Below are 23450 nucleotides of genomic sequence, written 5' to 3' on the forward strand. Positions count from 1 at the left end.
GTCGCAACAGAAAATAGCAGATCAACCGCACGACCCAGTGAAGCTCAATCTCATTGCATTCCACCTAAACGCCCCAAGATTCATGTGAGCCACTCGGAAGAAGCACATCCGGGCTATTTGAAGCCCACCATGGTACCGAAGAAACCTACAGTGAGTGGAAAACGAGGACAGCCGACTAAGCGAACACCAACTAAGAACGCTGGTAAGACGACCACAGAAAAGTCAAGGAAGCGCACTACACCCGCGCGTGTGACTCCTCCGCGAGCAGCAAAATGTCAGAAGACCGAGGCAAACAGCAAGAGAAAACTGGACGACAGGAGCAGCATGGGCAACAATATGTCAACTGTATGGTCCACTACGGCTAACAAGGACGTCGAGCTTATCACCTTATCCGACAGTGAAGACGATGGATATCAGCATGTGCGACATAGAAGGATGGGCCGTAAAGACGACGTGACCGCGGAATCTGATGCCTTGAAAATCGACATTGACGAGGACGCAAAGCCCAGTATCTCTGATTCCGTGGTGAATTCAGAACCCCTTCACCTCGGATCAACGCCACGCCTGTCTTTCGAGCGGTTTCCCAGATGGGATTTCGATGGTGTCTCTCCTTCGAAAAGTACACCCAACCTCTGCCCAACAAATCTATCTCTACAAAACTACCAGCAAGACAACATGGCGGACTCGGAAGAGAAGCATGCTGATGAGAAAAAGCAGCTGCGTCAGGAACTCGACGCCGTCAAAGCCGAGCTCGCTCGAGAGAAGGTGCTCCACGAGAAGGCAAAGAGCGACCGTGAGTTGGCCCAGACTCACACCAACAACGCGACTAGTCAACAGCTCCAAACTCTTCACCGCGAGCTTGAGACGGAGCAAGAAAACCTACGAGTGACACACGAGGACAGAGACCGACTGGGAATCAAGCTCGACAATGTCAACGCAAGGAACGGCCAGCTGACCGAAGAGCTTCAGAGCGAGAAACAATTGAGAAAAGATGAGAAGGCCGAGCATGAGCGCATACTTGAAGACGTCATGAACACCGAGACAGCTTTAGGTTCCGCTAACAAGTACCTGGTTCAAGAGAATCAACGCCTTCAAGCAGAGAACGAGAGCCTCCGAGCCTCCGCCGCCCGCAAGTTCACGTTCACATCTTCGCAGGTACCCCAGGCGCCGCCGTACCCATCAATCTTCACTCCGGAGTCCTCCCAAGGCTCTCAAGCCGTCTATCTCCCTTCTCCAGCCCCGTCCTCGATCACTACACCCGGCGAGCTTACCGACCAGCAGAAGGCAGACAACCTCAAGAGAAGCTTCCTCAACCTCAATGAGCGCAACTCACGTCTCAAGTCTGCCGCTGAAAAACTCACTAATACTACCAAGGGCATGGATCTGACTAGCTTCGGGGAGTTCGGGAGGTACCTCAGGCAGATGAAGACCGTCATGGACAGCGATGCCAAGAAGGGCAAAGAGAAGAAGGAAGAGGCCAAGAAGGATGAAGATGATGCCAAATAAGACGGCTCATCAGCCTATGCATAGCATGGCCGCCGAAGCTGGAGCATGTGCGATGAAGGAGCGTTTCTTTTTCGACATATCGCTCTGACGACGAGTCGGAAGCTAGGGCCTGGGCATTACGGATATTGAGTTTGTGCTGCGCAGCGATGAGCGCCATTTCTGGGATAGGAAAAGTCAATTGCTTAGATGCACATGGGTCGGCTGGTTTGCGTAGAGTTATTCTCATCGGATCGTGTCTTTGGGAGTATTTCTGCGCGGGCAGCCAGGCGGCGTGGACGAACCAGAGACTCACATGAATGCGATCATTATCCTGAAATAGAGCCGGTCCTACAACTTAAGCATGAAACAGCTGTAACGTGAACAAAACGACCATTGGCTGACGCCTCGTACAAGTAGAATGATGTAAACCCAGATTAGGTAGAGGAGGTTCCTAACAGTTCGAGCCTTAGAAGCCGTAGTGAACAGTAACGCTGACACCATCAACAATGCATTGCCACCCTGGATACTGTCAAATATGTTAGCATGGCAACGAAGCCTCCGAATCTCGCATCTCAAACATACCTTGGCCCTCGCCCAAACCAACACACGATCACCCGGCTCCAACGCATCCAAGAAGCCTTCTCCACTCCCCGCCCCCTCGTTGCCCTCATCAACCTCACACAACCCACTTTCATCCCATGAAACATGATAGTCCTGAGTACCAGCCATAACACGATTACCCTGTAGGTACCAAGCAAAATGCCCCTCACCACCCTGCGGGCCTTGCAGCGCACTCTCGGGCCTCTTGACAAGCGACCAACCGCGCCCCACCATATTAGTATGATAATCCGTCGGACTGCTAATCCAAGTATTCACCAAGCGTGGAGTAGGAAGCAGGCTATTGATGTTCGATGCATCGCGCAAGATGGACACCTCAAGCCATGAAGAGGTGGAAAAAGTACCCTGCGTGTTCTCGCTCGTCCAGCCTTGGTCTCTACTCGTGATGTCAAAATCGATGCGCTTGATCTTTGCTGTTTCGCCGCCGAGGCTGGCTTCTTTCACGATGGGCGTGGTGTAGGGGTTGGCTTCGAGACAGAGAGTTGCTGCCGACGGGTTATTCATTCCAGCGCGGGCGAGGACGGTTCCGCCTGACCGGGAAATCCCTTCGACGGGCCAGTATTGCGCGCACTCTAGTATGCTGAGGACCAGCTCGGTGGGTAGTTTGAGGGTCTTGAGCACGGCGCGGGCGCGACACACGTCGGCGTAGGTTGGTGTGAAAGGGCGAGTTGGTTCGGGTGGGCCTAGCAGCCAGTGTACGCTTGGAAGCATTTGCCAGATGCCACTGAGGAAACTCATTGTTGTGAAGAGCGTTTGCTTTCTCGTTTCAATGTGTTCATAGGAAGTGGTGGTGTGTCAAGAGGCAGAATGGCAGCGCACGGTTGGGGAAGTTGCCCTGCGCTAGCCGGGGTCGCTGACGAAGGGCAGGAACTAGCGAGATGATACCGGTTTGGGTGCCACGGGCGTGGTCAGTCAGGAATGATAGTGTCAGATCCAAATGTTGCATCATGGGCGCTTGAAGCATGGCAGTGGCGCATGTCACTTCTTTAGATTGGTTGCTTAAAAGTAGGCTTAAAGAGATCAGGATTGGATCGCTCGAAAGAGCACGCATCTAACACCCCAAACTTCCAAGCGTTCATAGCCGTGGGCGACTGTACCGTCATGTTCCTTTGACGTGTGTTTGACTCAAAATCCAAATTTACTCTTCATAGCACCCATGACTAGCCCTCTCTTCTGCTTTCCGACAAACTTGTTGACGTCATTTGCCCAACCTGCACTGTTTTGCGAAAGATTGTCCATACTGTCTCCAACAATGTTTAGCTTCTCCGTGCGCTCGTTGAGCTGGCGAGACGCCCAGGCACCCCATCCTTCTTGAGTCGGGGATACTTGGGTAGGATAGGACTGATATCCAGCGGCAGAAGAGCTGGCTGCGGTCGGATTGGCGCGGCGTCGTTCCTGCTCTGCCTCTGCTCGCTGCTGCGCCATTTGACGATTTGATAAGGGTCTATCAGGACCACCAACTAAGAGAAGTCAGTAATTGGTTGGGAATAGAAGTAAGAATAGCTTACTGAGAAGATCCATGTCGGCTGGTGTTACATATTGGGTGCCAGAGATCCATTGAATATTGCTGATAGTGGGTCGGGGCGGAATCAAAAGTTCTGGGTTGAGCAAGACATCCTTCGCGCGTTCACTAGATTTGGTCAGTACATATGTCATGGCTGGGGAGATGAGTCGACTTACTATTGCAGTCCCGTTCCAAAAACGTTGACAAGAGCCATTTCCGCAGGCCCTTTCCAGCCAAAGATGTCGCCAGTACTTGTAATGACTGCCTCAGAGAAGCGCCTGATGTCTAAGAAATCACTGAGGTTGACAGACCCAATCTCCTTCAATGCAGGTAGCGAATGCGCTCTCGCATATCCATCTCCATACAACCCAAGCATTGCGTAGCCCTTGTCTTCGTACCTCACTACAGTCGCAGCATCGCACAAGAACTGATCAAAGGTTTTGTGCGCTCCTTTACTTGTAGCGGGACGGAATAACCTCGCGCCTGAGGCTGTTGTGGCTAAAAGGACGCCGCTAATCTTCGAGCCAGTCCGAAGTCCAGCAACGGCAGACTGCGAAGCATATGCTGGGCGACCAGTTTCGGCGTGCATGGGGCTGATGCTGATAACCTTGTCGTCAAGCGAGCACACACCTGCAGGTTTTACTGAGTATTGGCCACTTAATTCTGGCAGTAGCTTGAAGGTTGCCAGGTGGCCAAGATTGGTACCGACGTGAAGTAGAATGCTGGAATAGTCGTCATCTTCGAGTGTCATAACACTGAACTCGAGGCAAGTGGGCCACTCCGCTTTGGGTGCTGCCTGCGTTGAGCTCCGTCGGAAGCTGGCGCGTTTGTCCGGCTTGACAAATTCCTGTATCGACGCTCTGTAGATAACAGCGGGCCCTCGCAAATCAATGATGGCCAGACTGCCACCCTCAAAGCCCGCAGCAACAAAGCCAACATCAGAATGTTTCAAGGCGGTGACTGGTCCATTACCCTCGTCAAGCAAAGTGAAAGGCAGCAGTCCCTCTTTGAGAGCCGCTTCACTTCTTTCCGAGATATTGGTAAGCGCTTGCGGTTTGTTGTCACCGGGTGGGTACTCCTGTCCAGCATGCCTGTTTACACCCCATCTGAACACTACTACTTCACCACTCTTCAGCCCTACGGATAGCTCAGATGCTGCGCCTGCGAACGAAGTTTGTGTGACGTGTATATGCTCTGGGCGGCCGACTGCTCGAGCTACGTCTACCTGTAGCAATGCAGGGTTCTCAATCTCATCAGCATGTCCTGCGTCCCATAGTCTGATCGTGCCATCTGCATGAGCAGTCTGCACGATGTTTCGGTTCTCAAACCGCTTGAGGGGATGAACAGCCTCGGCACCACCGATGAGGAATTGCGGACCGTGTTGGCGCTTCTCGGTCATGCCAAGCCACCGTGTACGCTCTACAGGCGCGAGATTTGCATAATTGATATACGGATGAACAAGCGTCATGGAGAGGTGCAATTGATTAGTTGGCGTGATGGGCATTCCGCTTGGAAAAGAGAGAGTGATCAACTCCCCAGATGCAAGTAAGGCGAGAATGGCAATGGGGTCGTGGCAGCCAGCGTAATGAGGGGACGTCCTTGGAATGAGGAACAGGTCCACCACCTCGGTCCCAGGCGGGCATGGAAGTATTCTTTGCCTCTTGGGATTCTCGAAGTGATCGGATAGTACTTGCCAGGATGCGGTCGCGTAAACCGGTGTTCTACCCAGCTCGAACAACGTCAGACTTTTGGCGGAGATGTTGGATGGCTGTCCACCAGCGATGAGGATAGCGGTATCGTCAGGGTCCTGGTTCGCACACCACGCAATCTTGAAGATGGGGGACTTGAGTGCAAACGATCCTTCCACGGCACCTGGGCTGAAACTGCCTGGGCCAGGCTTGTCTACGTTTGTGTCGGTCAAGGTTCTCGCTTGTACGATGCGGCCATCCTTGGAATCCCATATAACGATACTGCTGTCTTCGTGTCCCGTCAGAACGAAGGTGCCGGTTGGGTGCCAGACAGCCTGGGTAAGCGGAGGTTCGCGGTCCTTGGGGACGGAGACTGGATCCGAGTCGCCTCCAGGGGCTCCTTTGGGGACCACATAGTTGAAGAAATGCAGGGCCTTGTTCTGCTTAAACGAATAAATGACTGCGCCCGAGTTGTACCCAATGAGGAGGGAGCCGATATCTCGAGGGTGGAGTGAGAGCGTAACAACGGAGGTCAGGCGCGAGCGAGGGAATTTCTCCCTCCACAAGTTGGGAATCTTGAAGGGCGTAAGTGCCTCCCTAGCCAGATCATAGGCGTACACCTCACCGTGCTGTGTACCGAGCAGCGCGTAATCGATGGTAGGGTCGCAGTGCAGCGCCGTAATGCGGGCGGGAGGGGAATGGGCGTTGAGCAGTTTCTTCGTCTCGAGCGAAAAGACAGACAAGTCATTCTTTGAGTCTACGCACAGCAGCTTCTCGGCGCAAAACTGCAGGATCTTGATCGAGGCGCGCGTGGGCAGCGACAGCACCACTTCGACCCTCTTCTGCCCGAATATGTAGATCTGGCCGGGGCCATACTTGCTGTCGCTCGTGCCGACGGCGAGGAGGGATTGGACGGGGTCGTATGCGACCTGGGTGACTTTGGAGTTGATGCCGTAGTTGCGGATCTTCACGTGCTGTTAGCTTGCGCGTAGAGGGCTGGGGGAACGGCGGGGCGAGAAGACAGCGGGCGCGTACATGGTCGAGTACGAATGAATCAGGGCCCAGGCCCAGGGAGAGGTCGTTGCTGACACCGGCCTGCTTTCCACGCAAGAGGTGAGCCATGGTGGTGTGTGGGTCTCATGGTTTTGTCCGCAGAGGCAGCGATGAGGACTGCCATCAGCGACCGTCTGCCCAGCTGCCTCGCCGGAAGGAACGCGTTGCGCGACGTCATTTCGGCAACTCTAAGCGCAATGCAGGGTCCACGCCACGTCACAGCCACAGCTAGCAGTCATGGATAATGCTCGACAGGTCTCCTTTTTAATAAATCTGTTACTTGCTCGAAGAGAGAGAGCCCGCTCAACTATGACACGCTGGCCCTATTAACTACGTGACATGCGTCGTCTACAAAGACAACAGTGCTTCTGCTAAACAAGAACATGTCCAGAAATGATAATCCTCCCGCTCGTTGCTACTGCCCGAAACGCCAGAAGCTGATCTATGGTATCCAGAACACCATGCAAATCCATGTCCGCTCATCAAAACACCCTAGGTCGACATGGAGGCCCCATTAGCGCCATACATGGAGCCGTTGGGAGGTTGCGGCGTCCCTGATCCCTGCCTACTACTACTGAAACTATTTTGTGCCGCAAGCCGGGCTTGTGCTTGCTGCGCTTGCTGTCTTTCAAGCATCATCTGCTGAGGATTGCTGCCTGCGCCATTGTAGGGAGCAGCGGCACCAGGCGCCTGAGGAGTTGCGTATTGGGAAGGACCGTAGTATGTGCTGCGCATCTGCCCTCCAGACACGGGCGTGCCATATGCTGGCCGTGTACCATAAGCCGATGGTGTGGGCGCGCCCTTGATGGGTGACACATTCCGTGGCGGCGGTGCTTGTGCGCCGTTGTACATAGGTGCCGCATTTTGTGAGCGAGGGTAGAAGCTGCTTTGGTTCTGCTGTGATGCATAACGGTTCTGGCCCTGTGCGGGTGTAGAATTATAGTACTGTGAGCCAGGAGCACCCGTGTAGCTGCTTGGCTGTGCCGAGCGTTGCGGGAAGTATTGACCAGAAGGAGTGGTTCCATAGCTTGGTCGCGGCGTTTGTTGGTTGTAGGACGGGGTTGCAGAGTACCCCGGCCGAGAGTTGGGAGCATAAGACGCGCCACCTGGTTGGAATGTCTGCGCAGCACCCGAAGGCGAGCGTTGGAGGTGCATCGACGATGATCGGTGGAGGGACTGTGGTTGCGAGTACACTGGACGAGCGCCGGACTGAGGCACTGACGGCGCTGGACGGCTGTACTGGTGCCCAGCTGCGGGATAGTGCGCGTTGGTTCCAGAACTCGTTCGCGCCAGGGTAGCCGGCGTTGCAGCAGCCATTCCGGGTGTCTTTGCAAGTTTCGAGAGCTGATCCTCCTCCAAGACGCCCTTGTACTCTTTGGTGTCGAATAGGATAGTTCGACTGATGTTCAATTCGTCCATTTGGTCCCCATTGAGTTTGGCAACTGCATACGGCGGAAGCTGCGAGATCAACAATGTGAGCTGTGACTTTAGTATCTGATAGACGTCGAACTCTTCCGACGAGGGTGTAGACGGGCTGCCGGCTAGGGTTGCGAGTGAAGCATTTTGTACAACAGGAGTGCGTGGGTTAGTTGTGAGGGAGAGGTTCCGTATCCTTTGGTACGAGGCCAATGTCTCGAGAAGTTCTGATATCTCCTTGAGCACCTCGTCTGTGTCCTTCTCCTCCTCGGTCTTTTCCTCCATCCCAGGTAACACGTCTCCTTGAACCGGGGTGAAGTTCTCCACCGCCTCTTTGAATAGTTCATCCTCATCGGTGGTCCCATTGGTGAGTGCTTGCTTGGCCTGCTCAGGGTCGAGTAGAGCCGGATCGATCGGGAACATTTCGTTGAAGCGCTTTTCACCAACCTTCTGCCACCAGACCATGTTCTTAGTCTCCTCTGGAATAATAGCGGAGCTGTCATCCCGAGTTGGCGCAAAGCTAGAGTAAGCACTGCGAAACAAGGCATCTTCCTTGGCTTGTTGGACTGCAACAAGAATTGCCTCGGACGGTGGTTGCTGTGCTTCGCCCATGCTCAACGCCCGCTGTCTGCTCTTTTGCTTCGCTGTTGGCGAGGTCTGATCTTTCGGCATATCAACGCCAGCATACCCAAGCCAAAAGCCAGAAGACAAGCTCTGATGCGCGTGCGACTGGGAGCCCTTGCGACGAGGCTTGGGCGCTTCCTGGTGCGCAAAGGTGATGGTGCTGTTGCCTTTGCTCGTTGTCGGTCGGGCAGACTTGGGGGGACTGATCTGTAGCAAGTGGGCAGGTGCACGGAAGACCTCCCCAATAGTGGCAACCTTCTTTTTGCTATCTGATTCTGGGATGGGATATACCTCTGTCGTCGAGATGAGATTGGGGAGGTTTGTCTCGCGCAAGGGTAGAGTCACCTTGACGGCGGTGTCGAGCGTGGATATTCCATGGGCGGGGGGTATTTTCTGGGGTTGCTGTAGACTGGAGAATAGCTGTTTCGGCGGCGCGCTCCCGTACAGCGTGAGAACAGTCCGGCTCTGGGGTATCTCTGTGTCTTGTTCTTCCTCCTTGATCGGCACCGGAGTGCCCTCCTCTCCTGAGGCTGGAGCGTCGCCATGGCCGTTGGCTTGCTTTGCTGAACCAGGTGCTTTGCGCGACCCTTCTCTAGCCACAAGGTTTTTCAGGACGGTCTGGAAGGCGAGCACTTTGCCCTGCAGCGCTGTGTCTTGGGGCGACGCCTGGGCTGCCGACGAATCGCTTGGGCCGCTGGACGCCAGAATCTCTGTGGTAGCGCTCTCGACATCCTTCTCTAGTGCGTGTAGAGAGTCGTACGAGCCGTCTTGTATCAGGTTGCTGATGGTCGCCGGGCCGTTGGGTGGGGTCAGCTTGGTGCGCTTCGAGTCGGCTTCTCCAGAGGCTGATCGCGTTATCGACGAGATGATGGGATGCAATAAGATGGAGGGTGTGGTGTCGTAGCTATTCAGTGTCAACATGCGACTCAGAGGTGCGGACGAGCCCAGCCAGCGCATGCCGTGCATGGGCTGCTGGCATGGCGGCGATAACGCGCGGGAGCGGGGAATTCTTCGCAGGCGGCATACCTCTTGAGAACTGCCAGTATGTCTGCCAACACTGCCTGCAAAGAGCGTGCGCCGGCATTGTCGCTCTCTCGCGGTGCAGGCGTGGATGCGCCATTGACGGCAATGGCAGGACGCTCGGCGAGTTTCCGTTTGGCGGCAGCGGGCGAGTTGGGCGCCTGGGGGAGCGAGGGCGGGGAGAGGGTGCCGTTGGCGGCGGCCATGGTGACTTTGGGGTGCTGTTGGCGATGCGCGAGTGATGGCGTGGGATGGAACGCGCTCAGGGCGGCCGGAGTCGTGCTTGGGCGGTTTCCTTCACAGCATGCCCTGTCCGCGATACCGGCAGGCGCGATGCTGAAATTTGGAGAGGCGCGTGACGGGGTCCAAGACGGCTTCCGGTGACGCGCAAATGGTGCCTAGGGGTTGCGCGTGCTGTTGGCGGCTGTCCAAAGTTGACTTGGCTTGGTGGAAGTAAGTGCAGCGATGAATGGAACGCGCAAAGGGCAGCGCCAAGACCACGCCGCAGAGTGCCGCAGCAAATACTACCTGGCAACTGCTGACGACGATGATGATTCTTCCCTCTTTCAATGATCTCTCTAATTCTGTTTGCAAATTCACGAGTGTTCGCTCTCCACGCGCCTATCGCTCCTTTGGGTGACGATGTCCAAGTCGTCCACGGGTGGTTTGCGACTGTAGCATGCTGCGCTAGTGACGATGGGGCACGAGCTACCCACGATTTTCTCACTGCACTCGACAACTCTCCGCAATTGGTTTTCGCACGCGTCGCTCCACGTCTATTGCGTCTGATGAATGCCCTTAGTACTCTCCCTGGTAGCTCCAGGTAGTCCGTACCGCTTCGGCCGTCGTGTGACGCGCCTCCTACCGCACTGGGTAGGCCCGCACGCCGTGTTCAAGGCTTACTTTGTACTGACCTGTTTTGCAAGTATCTTTGTAATCCCATAACCCATCTTCCAAGGCGGGACATATCACTCCTTTCGACATGTCATCTCTGGATTCCTTCAGCGTCCCTGCTCTCCCATCACCCCGCGACGCGCAAACCCCGCCGCGGTATAGCCTCTCCTCGCCATGAGGTGCCTCATCGACTTTCGAGGCACTACTCCGCACCGACCCCTAATGATAACGCCTTCTTTGAGAGTTCTATAGATGCCATTTCAAGCAATCTAGGCACAGATGCTCCATCGGACACCTCTTCGCCGTTCTTAGACACGCTCGAGGATGCAGAGGAGGATGGTAGATTTCGACCGCAATGGTCCCGCGCCACGAGGAAGGCCAAGCGTCCCAGCAGACCTGCGACAGTCCTGGAATCAATGGATCGCTCGGCTAGAAACCTCTACTTCGTTTCGCCGCCTACTGCGACTGATTTATCCTACACTGCGCCCCGCTCTGCGTTGCGAGGACGCAAGCCGAAGCCTGTACCCTCCGTCAGCACCGAGCTGCTTCCTGAACCTGTCTCCCTTTACTCGATTCTTGCCCGATATCTCCAACATCTTACGGAAATGGCAACGAATGAGTCGACATTCCATTATACACCGCGGGAGCTGGAGATACTACAAAATCGAGGCTACACGGTTGAAAGTGTTCAACGATGGGCGTCTTGTCTCACAGAACCGCGATCGACTGCGGCAGTCAAATGCTTCGAACAAGGGGTCGAGATACCACCTCTTTTCCTGCTTCTACTGTTCCTACGTCGCAAGCACGTCAGAGTACCTGCTCTTGGTATCGTCATGAGGCACGTTGGTCGTATTGCGCAGTCAGAATCGATAAGTTGGTCTGAACTCAAGATCATCACGACCCGTTTACTTCGCCATGGGCGCGAGCTCTGGCCCGAGTCAATGCCATGGACTGCGTCCTTTTTCGTTGCCGAAGCAAGCCGACTCTGCGATGATTTTCCTGGATCCAATCCTCTATCCCTTGATATGCTTTCCGACCTGACGCAGTTTTGCAACACAATTCTGGTGCTACTATCGCTACCCACATCTGCCCGCCCTGTAGTCTTCGCTGCCCAACAAGAAAAGGCTCAATTCCAGATCCTTCAATATATGGCGAGTAGGTCGCCTGCAATAACGGTGACACGCCTCGGTTTTCGGTCCGTTGCGCGCAATCAGCTGGCACATGCGAAGACGCTTCAAGAGAGAGAATGGGCTGAGCTCAAAGGGCCTACCTGGCCACCGTGGAAGGAGAATCGCACAGCAATGGATGAGGATAAAGGCTACGAGTTTGGTGCCTCGCGAGCTTCCCAGCTCTTGCACCGTATGTATGAAGCTGGGTACAGTGGTCGCCTCTGGGAAGATGTGGCGCAAGTGTACGCTGGCTGGGATACCGATTCTAGTCCTACGATACAGACTCGAACCTCTTTACCGCGCATCTCCTCCCAGTATCGAGATGCTAAACACCTTCGCCCTCTGCTCTGGGCTGGTCGTATACGAACGACACGCACGCGTAGGGAGGCCTGGGCATGCTTCCTCTCACATGAGCTGTCTGGAGAACCTGCTCATCCAGATATCTATCTTGCAATGTTCGAAAAGTTGTATCATGCTGAAGCAGAGCGATCGACCCGCACAGAGTTCTCGTCTGATGCAGAAAACACCCATGAAGAAGACACCACTCATATGTTACCTGGAGACATGAAGGAAGCAGTCCCGGACCCGCTATCTACGTTGCACTATGTATATCTTAGCGAACCCGTTCCTGGCTACCGAGGGCTACTTGGACGAATGCAGATGGCACACGTCAAGCCTAAACGCCGCCTCCTTGCGTTCCTCTTAGAGACATGCCCAGAGTTCGACACGGGTCTAGGTTTACTAGACATGGCTAGGGACATTCAACACGGCAGGGTAGGCCGAATGCTCGACAGCATTCACGACCAGTACACTTCAGGCAACTCGATCCCGGGTTTTCTTTTCAAGGCGATCATTGACTTCTTGTGTCGCTTTGGAAGCATCGATCAGTCATCTTTTCACAAAGTTGATTTCCTACCTCCAGAACAGCACGTTCGTCAGCTCAGGTCGAACAGGCAATACTGTGTCGAATACGCATACATGCTTCTCAAATACTATCGACCGATCTACCGACCAGCCTGGGCTTGCATGATAAAGGTGCTGGCGTCTCAGAAGGGGCATAAGCATGTTCTGAGTCTTGCTCGGTATAAGCTCATTTGTTCCATTATTGAAGATATGGAAGAGATTGATCTTGACATCGACGATGAGATATTCCGTCTGGTCTGTATTGCGACTATGTACGCCGCTCAAGCCGTCGAACGAGGCTCCGCTTCTTTTGACGATGCACGACATGTTCTTTCCACTGCCTCCTCTCGCCTTCGTACGCTCTTCAACGGCCTAGTCGGTGCTAGTGCAGATGTGCAGTCGCCTACAGGTGATCAGACAGCCAACGTCATTTCGCCACACATTCCGGGGCCCGCGGAGCTACATGCCTATGTACGAGGGCTAGGTATTCTCCGGGATTATGAGGGTCTTTACTCATTCACCACCTGGTTCACCAAACATTATGCTGAGGTGACGGCGCGTGCAGAAGCTCAACGCTCAGGCAGGCACCTTCTGTTCAAGACGCTCGTGGCGTTGCGCCTAGCTGTCGATGGAGGCGGATTCGAACCAGGCAACGATCACACATCCGGTGCACCAGAAGACATAGCACTTCTCATCAAGACACAGATCGAGAGTGTTGAACAGTGGGGCGGTTGGCCTGCAAAGGAATATGTGGACATGTATGCCAAGGGCCATTTAAAGTCCGCACCACCCGTTGTTGGAGGACGCTAGAAGACGGTGGAATACGAGCACTTTTTATTCCATGTTTTTACTGCTCTTAATATACTGTAAAAGTAGACCACTCGCGCATATCCGAGGACAGCAATCTGAAATTAAACGTCAACCAAAGTTTTCGAGACCGTGGCGAGACCTTTCCTCCAACCATGCCGTCGCCTCTGCGAAATCTTCTAGCCAATCCAACTCCGCGTCGCCGCGCGGAAGGACGGGCAAGCCTGCTGATTGAAACCGTGAGGCACGTATGCAGAGTTTCGGAGTGAGCCTACGCTCGCTTGTGTGCTGATTCTCCAATGCCTTGCATAGGTCCGTAACCCCATCCACCTCTTCTGCTGCATCCTCCCGCGCCCAATCCGGTGCGTTCTCCATAATCGCTTGGCACTTTTCCACAATCTCCACCGGCGCGGATGGCGCCCCGTCAAGACCATCATAAAAGTGTTGTATTTGGCTCTCATACGGCACAAGAGGAGGATACTTGAAGCGGAAGGGTTTCACATCCCTGCTGTTCCAGCGAGCGGTCTTCGCCCGTTTAACCATCCTTTGTGCCTCGCGCCGCATTTGAGTGGGAATATGCTCCGCATTGAACTCGTCGGGAGCCTGGGTTCGGGAATCAAACGGCTGCTTTAGACGGGCGGGATGAGCCTCGTAGATATCCGCCAGTCGGTAGAGTTCCGCTGCTAGCGTTTCTGCTCTGACTAGACGGACTTGTTGATACATGTCGACGAAAGCTGCTAGTTTGTCGGCGGAGAATACAGCCCCGTCTGCATGGTGCTGGTATTTGTAATCCCTCTCACCTAATTCGGGAATCCTAGAGAAGATTGCTGAAGCTTGCACCGGCAATTTTGGGAGAATCGGTACGACGATTCGGGAGTAGTCTTTGTGGAACGTTGTCCAAGTCCCAGTGAGGATGATCGCGTTTAACTCTGAGAGCCATCTTGTTCCCAACTCCCCTCGTTCCTGTCTGAAACGAGTCCAGTTCTTATCCAATTCATGCTTCCAGTCTGAATTGCGATAGGTCAGAAAGTAAAGGCGGCCTTTGTCTTTGAAGACGTCTGGTAGATCTTCCTTGGATTCCGGTTTCTTGAAACATGCGAACTTTACGCGGTCTGTAATGGAGAGTAGTGTCTGCCATTTACTCATGTCTTCGCCGCGGAAGTATTTACCCCAGAGCGATCGGCTGTTTTTGAGGGACCAAGTAAGACGTGGCCCGGCGCAAGAAGAAAGGCGAATTAGTTGCGAGTATTCCAGTTCGTCTAGTATATCACCGTGAAGCTCGCATGGAAGCTTCTCGAGGTCCTGCGCGATGCGCTGGTATCTCTTAGGCGCCAGCTTGGTTTCCATCTTCTTGTCGGATGTAGTTAGAACTGTCGGTCGAAGGCGGGTGAAAGTGGTGCTGCAATGCGATCGATCTCAAATCGTAATCAAACGTATTTGTCTAATGTTCTAACGAGCATATTTATTCACAGAAGTTCTTCTATTTATTGAGGAGCAAGCTTTTGCTGTTTTCCTTGAGTCACGAAAAGGGCGCTGGTAGTGGCGGGCGCGCCGCCCTCAACCAAGGGCGGCCGTCGCAACTACCACAAATGGCCTTTATGTTGCCCGCGTTTCCTCTTATGCACACAATCAGCAGGCACCGCCGTGCCAACTCGATACAACTTCATCGGACACCAGTTTTCCTGTTACTACGAGAGCGATCTTTCGTTATCTTCTTTGACATCGATCTAGTCATACATCTACCTCCAGAAAGGCGCCATTCTGACTCATTACAGGCACCATATTACGCAGCCACAGACACCCCTGAAACGATGTCCCGACGCTTGCGGGAGACACTCGTCATCGGCCCAAAGCCATGTAGCTGGGTAGTATACCATCTACCCGGTTATGGTACGGATGGAGCATTCAAGATTGCTGCGTGCCTTGCACTGTCCTGATCTGGGCCACGACATCAAGGTACTCATATACGAGAACTGCCGCAGTAGAATCTGACCTTACTTGGACGAAGCGGCGTCAAACAGAACTTCAGATGGACCTGCCGGAGCATGCGTTACTTCCTTCGAAAGTCACGACTACCTTAACAGCCACTACACATCTGCAGAAGGCTGCTACATTCCAGCGCGGCACCACAGCTGATCCTCTCATGGCACGGTTGGGGGAGCGCGTTCATCCTAGTCGATCCCCCAGCCTCAAGAGCCTCACCGCCGATCCCAAGCACCTCGGCGAAGCTTCTTCAAAGAAGATAGGCGGGTAGTTCTGTACAAAGGAGGATAACTCGGCTGTTAGAGTGGGGCTCGGGTACGCTAGCAACGGCTTAGGTCCCGAGGTCTTGCGGGGGTGCACCCTGCTTCTTTAATATATCTCATCACAACATGCACGTTCGACAGCAACTCTTGCGAGCACGATAATTGGTGGGCCGGTTTAATATTGTGATTGTCGCCTGTTTACATATCGCACGTCTTGCTTAACCCATTACAACAAATAGCTCTCACCACGTGTCCACCACAGTCCCGTATTAGCCATCCACCCATCAAAAGCCACTGCCGACTCCCGAGATCGAGCTAACGACCATCTACTGCTTGTAGCAAGAGGTGCGGAACTGAGCGTTCCAGCCACTGACAGTGCTGTACTTTCCACCAGCAGCGCAGGCGGTGCCGACTTCAAGAGGGTTGTTGGGGTTGGTGGCACCATCGGCGCGGTGGGCGTTGGTGCACCAGCGCTGGCAGTCGAGGTCACCAATCTTGGGGTCCTAAGAGTATCTCAAATTAGCATCCAAGATGCATTTGATCTTGTGTCGTTCATGAAGGGTTGCTCACAGAGTAGACGCAGCAGTGCGAGCCATCACCGAAGAGGCACTGGCAGAACTGGGCGGCCTGAGCGCTGATGGCGCTGGCGATGATGATAGTGGCGAGGGAGAGAATGCGGACCATTTTGGCGGTTGTGAGAAGTCTCGAAGAGGTAGTAGAAGAGTGTGGAGTAGAGTGGATTTAGATTGAGTGTCTTGGTGCTGTCCAGAGAGGGTGGTGCTCTGATATTTAAGCTTGCTTAAGCTCTTGCTTATGTCTACAGATAAATGAGTCGGCACTGATATTTGGCCGAGTGATGCTCTCATATCGCTCAAGATAGTGCATTCAAGTTAGCCCAGCCTCGTACGGTCGTTTTCGACCACCGGATATTCACGAGTGTCGGTGTGTTCTAGGGGTATCTCCGTGTCAGCAATCGTGACATGCTGCGGCTACCGGCAAAAGGATTATGTGCAGGAAACTATTGCGTGTGAATTGCAAGGGAGAGGAACAAGCCAACGTAGACCAACGCAGGGGTCATGACTAATACGAGAGACCACTCAGGTCCACGCTTCCTTCTCGGCGGATATTTCCAAGATCACGAACTCACTAACCCAACTTCCAAGACTTGAATGGATCGATGGGGTCAATTTTGGAGCGGTATCTACGGTACCATCTCACCTACATGTTTGAGGGATCACGTACTAACGCAGGGGCGATAACGGATGGAGAAACCACGCTTCATTTTCGGTCGTTAATTCCAACATCACGAGCTCACTAGGCATGTGCTCCATCTACACGCTGCTGGAGTCCTCAACGAAGACACCACCGCAGATCTGGCCCTCATCAAGGTTGCTCTCCTGGAGACCAGCGGTGGCGACGTCGGAAGTACCCGTGAACCGGTGGGTTTCCTGGGGATGCACATCTGGAACTGAGGATATCATTCCGACTTGGCCAAAGTAGACTTTCCAAAGTTACTAGACATTGGGTTATATCTCGTGGCTGCAAGCGCTTTACTCGCAACTGTCTGATGGCAGTTTTGGTGGACTTCCTCTCATCCTCCCCTCGTGCTATTCATTATCTTGCTTCCATCTTCTAGAGTGCGGCATGGCTGCAGACTTCGTGGTAGTACATACCACAATGAGCATACCGGCCCGGTCTGCACAGATAGTGACTGGCTTCGGGACATTCAGCGCGCATCTTTGGCCGTGTATTTCCCCCGTGCCGGTTTTGGTGATAGTCCACTAGTTGGCTGCTGACACAGTCCCCATAGTACTATCGAATGTACATGGTTTGGCCGTAGAGTGGAAATTTGGGTCCGAGGCGCTCATGGTCAACGGGATCCACAACAGGCAGTTCCAGTGAGGCTCTGCCACAACTCCAGAAACGTCTGGTAGTACTGACTCGTGACGGTCCGAATTCGGCAGTCGGCACTTTCCTGTAAGCACAGTAGACCACGTTTGGCAGGTTCTTCCAAATTCGGTCAACTGTTCGGTCATATTATATGCGCTGTTTAGAGCTGATCGGTGTACGTTGAAGGGTGACGTAGGAAGACAGGCGTGGGAACGTGTTATGTAAGATCGTTGCGGCTGTTCAAGCCCGTGTAGATCTTTTGCGCATCATCGTGATGGTGTGGTGGTGAGACTGTAGTTTTCTCTATTTGTACAGGTGCTTGATGCGATTGATTGCATTGCTGTGTATGTAAGGAGTGTGTGTCGTAGATGTCGTTCTATCTAGGTATCCAAACATCGTTTAGATCCCGTCTGCAGGTGCTCTCCGACTTCCGCACTGACCTCCGAACCTAAGGACCATTCGGCCCTACCTAGGTATCTAGGTATCTTTCCACTGACCTCAACATCACAATGGAATCGGCGCGACGACTTTTTTTCTACTCAGCTGACCACAATGTTTCATTGTGATAGACGAGGCCCTTGGAGTTGAGATACTTCCCATTCGAGACCATCCCCTTGCGCATGGGTCTTATGAAATGCAGGCCTTGGCGGGGAGGTACCAAGGTGTGGTTGGTGGGTCGTCTCCGGGTCGTCTCTGTTGTGATAGACGAACATGATCTTGCCGTCTATATAAAGCAACAGTGATCTTCTCGATACCTAGCATACCGACACAGCATCTTCATTACCCACAAGTTTTACACACCTCCTCATCACACTCAACTACTCATTCACCTCGATCCACGACAAAATGGTCCGACTCTCCATCGCCGCGGTTATCTTCGCCGCCATCACTTCCGTCGCCGCTGATGGATGGTGCCAATGCCTCTACGCGGATGGCTCCCACTGCTGCGTTACTGTAAGCCAATGATAGCCCGAGTGGAATCAAACAGGAAATTCAAGCGACCGAATCTAACGATGTACTAGCAATACGGCATCAGGAAGGACTGCGTGGCCCGATGCATCGACAACGGAAACTCGGACAACAAGTGCAACGCTGGTGGCAAGTACTCGGACGTTAGCTCATGGAACGCTTCGTGGCGCCGCTCCTGCACGGATTGGACCATTGGAAACGCGAAGTAGAGGAGGAGCTCGTCAGGATGCCCTTGCGCAGTTCTTAAGCAATCGTCTCTTTGTGTTATGGCAATCAATGTACCTTCTCTTGAGTTTCCTCAGTTCTCGAGATCCTAGGACCTCGATCGCTGGGAAGCTCCCATTCAATCTAAACCCTTTTCTGTGAATACGGTAATCGCCGCGTGTAATAATTGATATGACGGTGTGCCTCCTCACCGTGTATTGTTGATACGATGATGAACCTTTCCGAACGAAAACAAGCGTACTGTAGTAGTCTCCGTGAGATTACTTGAACGGATCCAATGTGACCTATGCACGTCCCCCCGTGGGGTGCTTCGTAAATCCGCCGAAATGTGATTATGACTCGTGTTATGTGGTCTTTTAGTCTGCTGGACTCTATAAAGATCGTGGTTTCTCTTCCACTCCTCCGCACCATCACATCACTCATCACTTCAACCCACAACCCAACCCAACTGCATCCTCGTCATCAACGCCCAACATGCGTCTTACTATCGTTACCGTGCTCCTTGCCAGCGTAAGCAGCGTTGTGGCTTCGTACTGCCAGTGCCTTTACCCAGACGGCAGCCATTGCTGCGTTATCGTAAGTCGTCATGTATCACTTCACACTCAAGATTGACTTGCTCACCATCGTGATGTTTTTCAGGACAACCTTGTCGATGATTGCCCGAGAATGTGCTTGAGGGCGTCCAAGGACAGCACGACTGCTGGACAGTGCAACGCCGACGGGAAATTCTCTAATGTCAGCTCATGGAACGCCCAGAGACGCAAGCAGTGTGGCAAGCCCTACATTTACTAGATTCGGAAATTCACTCGCACTATCGCCAAAGCTCCTGCGAAGTCGTTCTGGAGGATGGGACTGAGAGGGTTTTGTGGTGGAAACTGGTAGGAAGATCGCTCGGGGACGGTTCTTGAAACATGATGGGGCTGTGGATGTTGAGGCGGGTCGATCGTGGGTACCATTGCGGATGTAGCGAGTAACAGCGAAATGACACCTTGCCTATCTCCCCACCCTTCCGTACTGTTCAAAAATCATACCAGAAGCTTATCATGCGTATGTGAAAATTAGTTGACCGGAACTTTTCAGTGTCGTTAAGCTCGGGTCGTACAGGCGGCTTCATGGATGGCGGCTTACGGGTACCTGCGCTACTTGCTCAGCTGTTCAGTTGCGACACCCTCTCATATTTCCTTCCCTCTTCCGTGTATTACAAGTAACATACTCGTTTCGAAACTGCTGAAGATGTTGCTGTTTTGTGACAGACAGGCCGATGCCAGACATGTAGACCCCGTCGTAGTTACATTCGTGAGAGGAAGCCTGAAAAGACAATTTTTGTTCAAGAAGCCGGAAGCCTCAACATCTCCCATCTTCAAGTCAACAACTCCATCGTTTCTAGCATACTCAACCCCTCCAACACGCCAACCACATTCTACCATGTCCCCATCCATGGAGCTTACCACTACTCCTCGTCCCACTCCTTCTGTCACATCAAAATCCACACCGAAAGCCCATCTCATCCTCATTATAACCTCCCTCTATCTCGGCACCTTCCTCGTAGCCCTCGACACCATAATCCTCAACCCCATCCTGCTGACCATAACCAAAACCTTCCACGTCCTCGACCATCTCGCATGGTATGGAAGTGCGTATCTTCTCGCGCTCACAGCACTGCAGCCCACATTGGGGAAACTGTATAAAGTGGGGGATGTCAAGATGTTGTATCTTGTCTCTGTGGGGGTGTTCGAAGGTACGTCGGATGCTTTCTTGGTCTAATAAGAGTGTAGGGTGTACAAAACGATAAGCTGATGTAACCATTAGTCGGTAGTGTACTCTGCGCGGTCGCACCTTCATCTGCAATCTTCATTCTAGGGAGAGCGGTGGCAGGATGCGGAGCAGCGGGATTAATGCAAGGTTCTTTTGCCGTGGTAACGAAGATTGTTCCTTTATCCCAGCGACCCTTCTTCTTCGGGCTGTTTGTCAGTGCGTTTGGGGTTAGCATTGGGGTCGGGCCAGTGGTGGGAGGTTTGTTGGCTGATCGAGGACTATGGCGGTGGTGTTTCTGGATGTGAGTATGCCGCGGATCGCAGATTTTGTGCTTACGAGTTACAAGTAATCTGCCCTTGGGTGCCGTGGTTTTAGGACTTGTTGCGGTGTTCTTGAGACTTGATAGAGGAAAGGGAGTTGGGAAAGCGAAAACTTCCAGCAGCGGACATGATGTTGGACGCTTTTTCCTCAAGCTTGATCTGGGAGGGAGTCTCTTGCTTATCGCGTCCATGTGTTGTCTCTTCGTGGCAATGCAATGGGGCGGCCATCGTGTTCCTTGGAGCTCCCCCATCATCATCGGTCTTTTCTCTATCTCCGGGGTCTTACTTGTGCTGTTCCTCTTAATGGAGTGGAAGATGGGGGACGACGCATCTGTGCCGTTTGGAGTTCTCAAACAACGATCCATCGCTTTCGGAGTCGTGTATCTATCCTTCTTCTCGATGCCGAATTTCTCGGTATGTAATTGCTCCCCCCACACAGCTTCCCTATTAGACTGACATGAAGATAGTATGGAATATACGTACCCATGTTCTTTCAAACAGTAAAGGGGCTCAGCGCGCAAAGGAGTGGTGTGGAGATTTTGTTCTTGACGTTGACGCAGATTTTAACTGTAGTAGTGGTCGGGGCCCTAGTTTCGAGATCAGGTTGTTACGTGAGTTTTGCGGAACGATCTCGCCGTTCTGGACTGAGTCTCGATAGACGCCATTCATCATCCTTGGGACTGGCCTGAGCGTAGTGAGTTCCATTTGGAAACTTAATCGCCAGGATTGACTGACCATCCGAATGAAGGTCGGATCCGGGCTCATCACATTACTCAACGTCAGCACCAGCCATGGTGTGTGGGCGGCATACTTCATCATATGCGGTGTTGGTACTGGTTGCGCGATCAATCTGCCGTACACAGCTATATCGGCTGTTTTGAAGGAGGAAGACATGGTCACCGGGAATGGTAAGGCTTTTTAACGTCCTGTCATCTGAAATCTGACTTTCTCTTCAGTATTGTTACAATTTGCCTTTCAACTCGGCGGTGCAGTAGGCCTCTGTATATCACAAACCATATTTTTGGGTCGCTTGACAGCAGATGTCAAGTCCAGCCTTCCGAATTCGCCGGTGGGAGGACTGAACAGCAACGGGGCGAATAAGTTGGCTTATCAAAATGCCATTCGGGACGTTTTTCTCTTCTTGCTGGTGACGAGTGGGCTTGCCTTGGTTGCGTCCTTTGGGTTCGAGCACAAGAATGTCAAGAAAGTTGAAGAAGCGCGGAAGATAAGCAGTGCGCAACGCGAGGAGGTGGAGTTATTGCCTTGTTAAGGTTCTGCTGCAAAAGCGTATGTATGGGGAGCCGGACAAGAGGATGTTGAGCTATCCGTACAATGACGACAGTAATACAATTGCCTATTGAAGCATAGCTATGAGGCTGGCGAAGGCGCATGGACGCAGATCGTTGTGAGAAGACTCGACGATGCTTGGACGGGAGCAGGTATGATGCATGTGGTTCTGATCACGAGGGACGTTTGCCGCGTCTAAACGCTTATGGTCCGGCGGAGTAATATAGTGGTCACGACGCGTGACGCGGTAGGGTAATGACTGGGGGTTAGCTTGGACAGCTCTGCCGAAGCCAGCCAGCCCCGCGACACCTCAAGCAGCAATCGAGCATCTCGCCCGATTCCAGCACGCCGCTCCGTCAGTCCACTCTGGCGTTGGTACACGGCCAAATCGCTTTCGCACATCAATTCACTACAAAACTTCAAGTCGCATTGCCTAACGACGCCGCACCTGTCCACTTGGCTAGGCAGCCGTATCGTGGGGCCGTACAAGAACCTGGAATACGAGCGACGATATCTGCACGCACCGACGAACGCACGCCTACCACCTACTCGACGAACGGAAAAACAACTGCGCAGTATGGCAGCCTTCTTCGAACAGCTATGGGAGTCCATCTTCATCGCGGGGCCGACGCCCACGCTCCTTATCGCAACAAACGCCTCGTTCGCGGCGCTTCAGGTCCTTCTGTTCGTCATGCTCATCGCGACGTACAGCATACACTTCGTCATCCTCTCCCTTCTATGCGGAGGTCTCTGGTGGTCGATAAACTGGTTCGCGACGGAGCTCAAGGCTGCGCAGGCGAAGGAGGAGGAAGCAAAGCGTATCCGGGAAGCTAGAAGAGGCGGAAAAGAAAAGGGAGGTGCAGCAGGCGACGACGGAGATGGCATGGACACAGGCGACGATACAGAGGTGGATACCGAGGTCGAGCAGACGCAAACGATCAAGCCCAAGTCGAACCAGCCTCGCGCGCCCCGCCCCGAGACACAGAGCACGGTCTTCGTTGAGAGACCTGGTGGAACTGAGACAGAGAATCCAACACAAGCTGCTGCCTCTGTTGGTAGCGGAGGTCCTGCCACTGTGAGTACTACGGGAACGACGACGAGTCTTGCAGCACCGGTAGACGAAGCACTGAAGAGAAGGAAGGGAATGGGTGAATCAACAGGCGATCTATCGACCGACAGCGAATGGGACAAGCTATCGGAGGACTCAGAGGACAAGTGAAGATGGAGACATGTTGCTAGATACTATTCGTTATGTTTGGATACTAGACGCGATTAGATTCTGTGGACCTGTACACCGATGTCATTACACGTGAACACGCGCGGCCACCTCTGTTGCCCTGCATATCAGACATGGCTGCTATTCAAGTGCCGTGGCTAGTCCACCATAATCTCTCTTGGACCATCGTCTGCCTTTATGCCCATCTTGTTCGCGATGCATGTGTTTGATGCCCAACCTCATCAAGTCGATCTGGTTGTGCTTGCCACGCGCCGCAGCAGGGCCCTGATTGCCCCGCCATGTATCCAGCATCCCCCACCCCCCATCACAGTGCCCTGACTTCCCCATGTCACTGATGAGG

General features: G+C 53.3%; 7 protein-coding genes across 7 annotated transcripts; 3 read left to right on the forward strand and 4 right to left on the reverse strand.

Annotated features, from left to right (window-relative positions):
- Window positions 1-129: 129 nt before the first annotated feature.
- On the forward strand, window positions 130-1506 carry J4E93_000421 (uncharacterized protein; the record flags this gene model as incomplete). The annotated part of the gene is made up of 1 exon (XM_049338381.1): window positions 130-1506. One exon carries the CDS (start codon window positions 130-132, stop codon window positions 1504-1506), a length of 1377 nt encoding a protein of 458 aa, XP_049204266.1.
- A 1722-nt stretch (window positions 1507-3228) lies between these two features.
- On the reverse strand, window positions 3229-6417 carry J4E93_000422 (uncharacterized protein; the record flags this gene model as incomplete). Its single annotated transcript, XM_049338382.1, has 4 exons — window positions 3229-3563; window positions 3612-3733; window positions 3784-6260; window positions 6331-6417. 4 exons carry the CDS (start codon window positions 6415-6417, stop codon window positions 3229-3231), a joined length of 3021 nt encoding a protein of 1006 aa, XP_049204267.1.
- A 423-nt stretch (window positions 6418-6840) lies between these two features.
- On the reverse strand, window positions 6841-9614 carry J4E93_000423 (uncharacterized protein; the record flags this gene model as incomplete). The annotated part of the gene is made up of 2 exons (XM_049338383.1): window positions 6841-9292; window positions 9415-9614. 2 exons carry the CDS (start codon window positions 9612-9614, stop codon window positions 6841-6843), a joined length of 2652 nt encoding a protein of 883 aa, XP_049204268.1.
- Window positions 9615-10476: 862 nt separating this feature from the next.
- J4E93_000424 (uncharacterized protein) lies at window positions 10477-13184 on the forward strand (the record flags this gene model as incomplete). The annotated part of the gene is made up of 2 exons (XM_049338384.1): window positions 10477-10481; window positions 10568-13184. The coding sequence occupies 2 exons, from the start codon at window positions 10477-10479 to the stop codon at window positions 13182-13184; spliced, it is 2622 nt and encodes an 873-aa protein (XP_049204269.1).
- A 108-nt stretch (window positions 13185-13292) lies between these two features.
- Window positions 13293-14528, reverse strand: J4E93_000425 (uncharacterized protein; the record flags this gene model as incomplete). Its single annotated transcript, XM_049338385.1, has 1 exon — window positions 13293-14528. The coding sequence occupies one exon, from the start codon at window positions 14526-14528 to the stop codon at window positions 13293-13295; it is 1236 nt and encodes a 411-aa protein (XP_049204270.1).
- A 1225-nt stretch (window positions 14529-15753) lies between these two features.
- Window positions 15754-16111, reverse strand: J4E93_000426 (uncharacterized protein; the record flags this gene model as incomplete). Its single annotated transcript, XM_049338386.1, has 2 exons — window positions 15754-15930; window positions 15998-16111. 2 exons carry the CDS (start codon window positions 16109-16111, stop codon window positions 15754-15756), a joined length of 291 nt encoding a protein of 96 aa, XP_049204271.1.
- Window positions 16112-22450: 6339 nt separating this feature from the next.
- On the forward strand, window positions 22451-23092 carry J4E93_000427 (uncharacterized protein; the record flags this gene model as incomplete). The annotated part of the gene is made up of 1 exon (XM_049338387.1): window positions 22451-23092. The coding sequence occupies one exon, from the start codon at window positions 22451-22453 to the stop codon at window positions 23090-23092; it is 642 nt and encodes a 213-aa protein (XP_049204272.1).
- Between the last annotated feature and the right edge of the window lie 358 nt (window positions 23093-23450).

This window comes from Alternaria ventricosa (assembly GCF_023758065.1).
Source record: "Alternaria ventricosa strain BMP 2768 chromosome Unknown scaffold_1, whole genome shotgun sequence".
Classification (NCBI taxonomy): Eukaryota; Fungi; Ascomycota; class Dothideomycetes; order Pleosporales; family Pleosporaceae; genus Alternaria; species Alternaria ventricosa.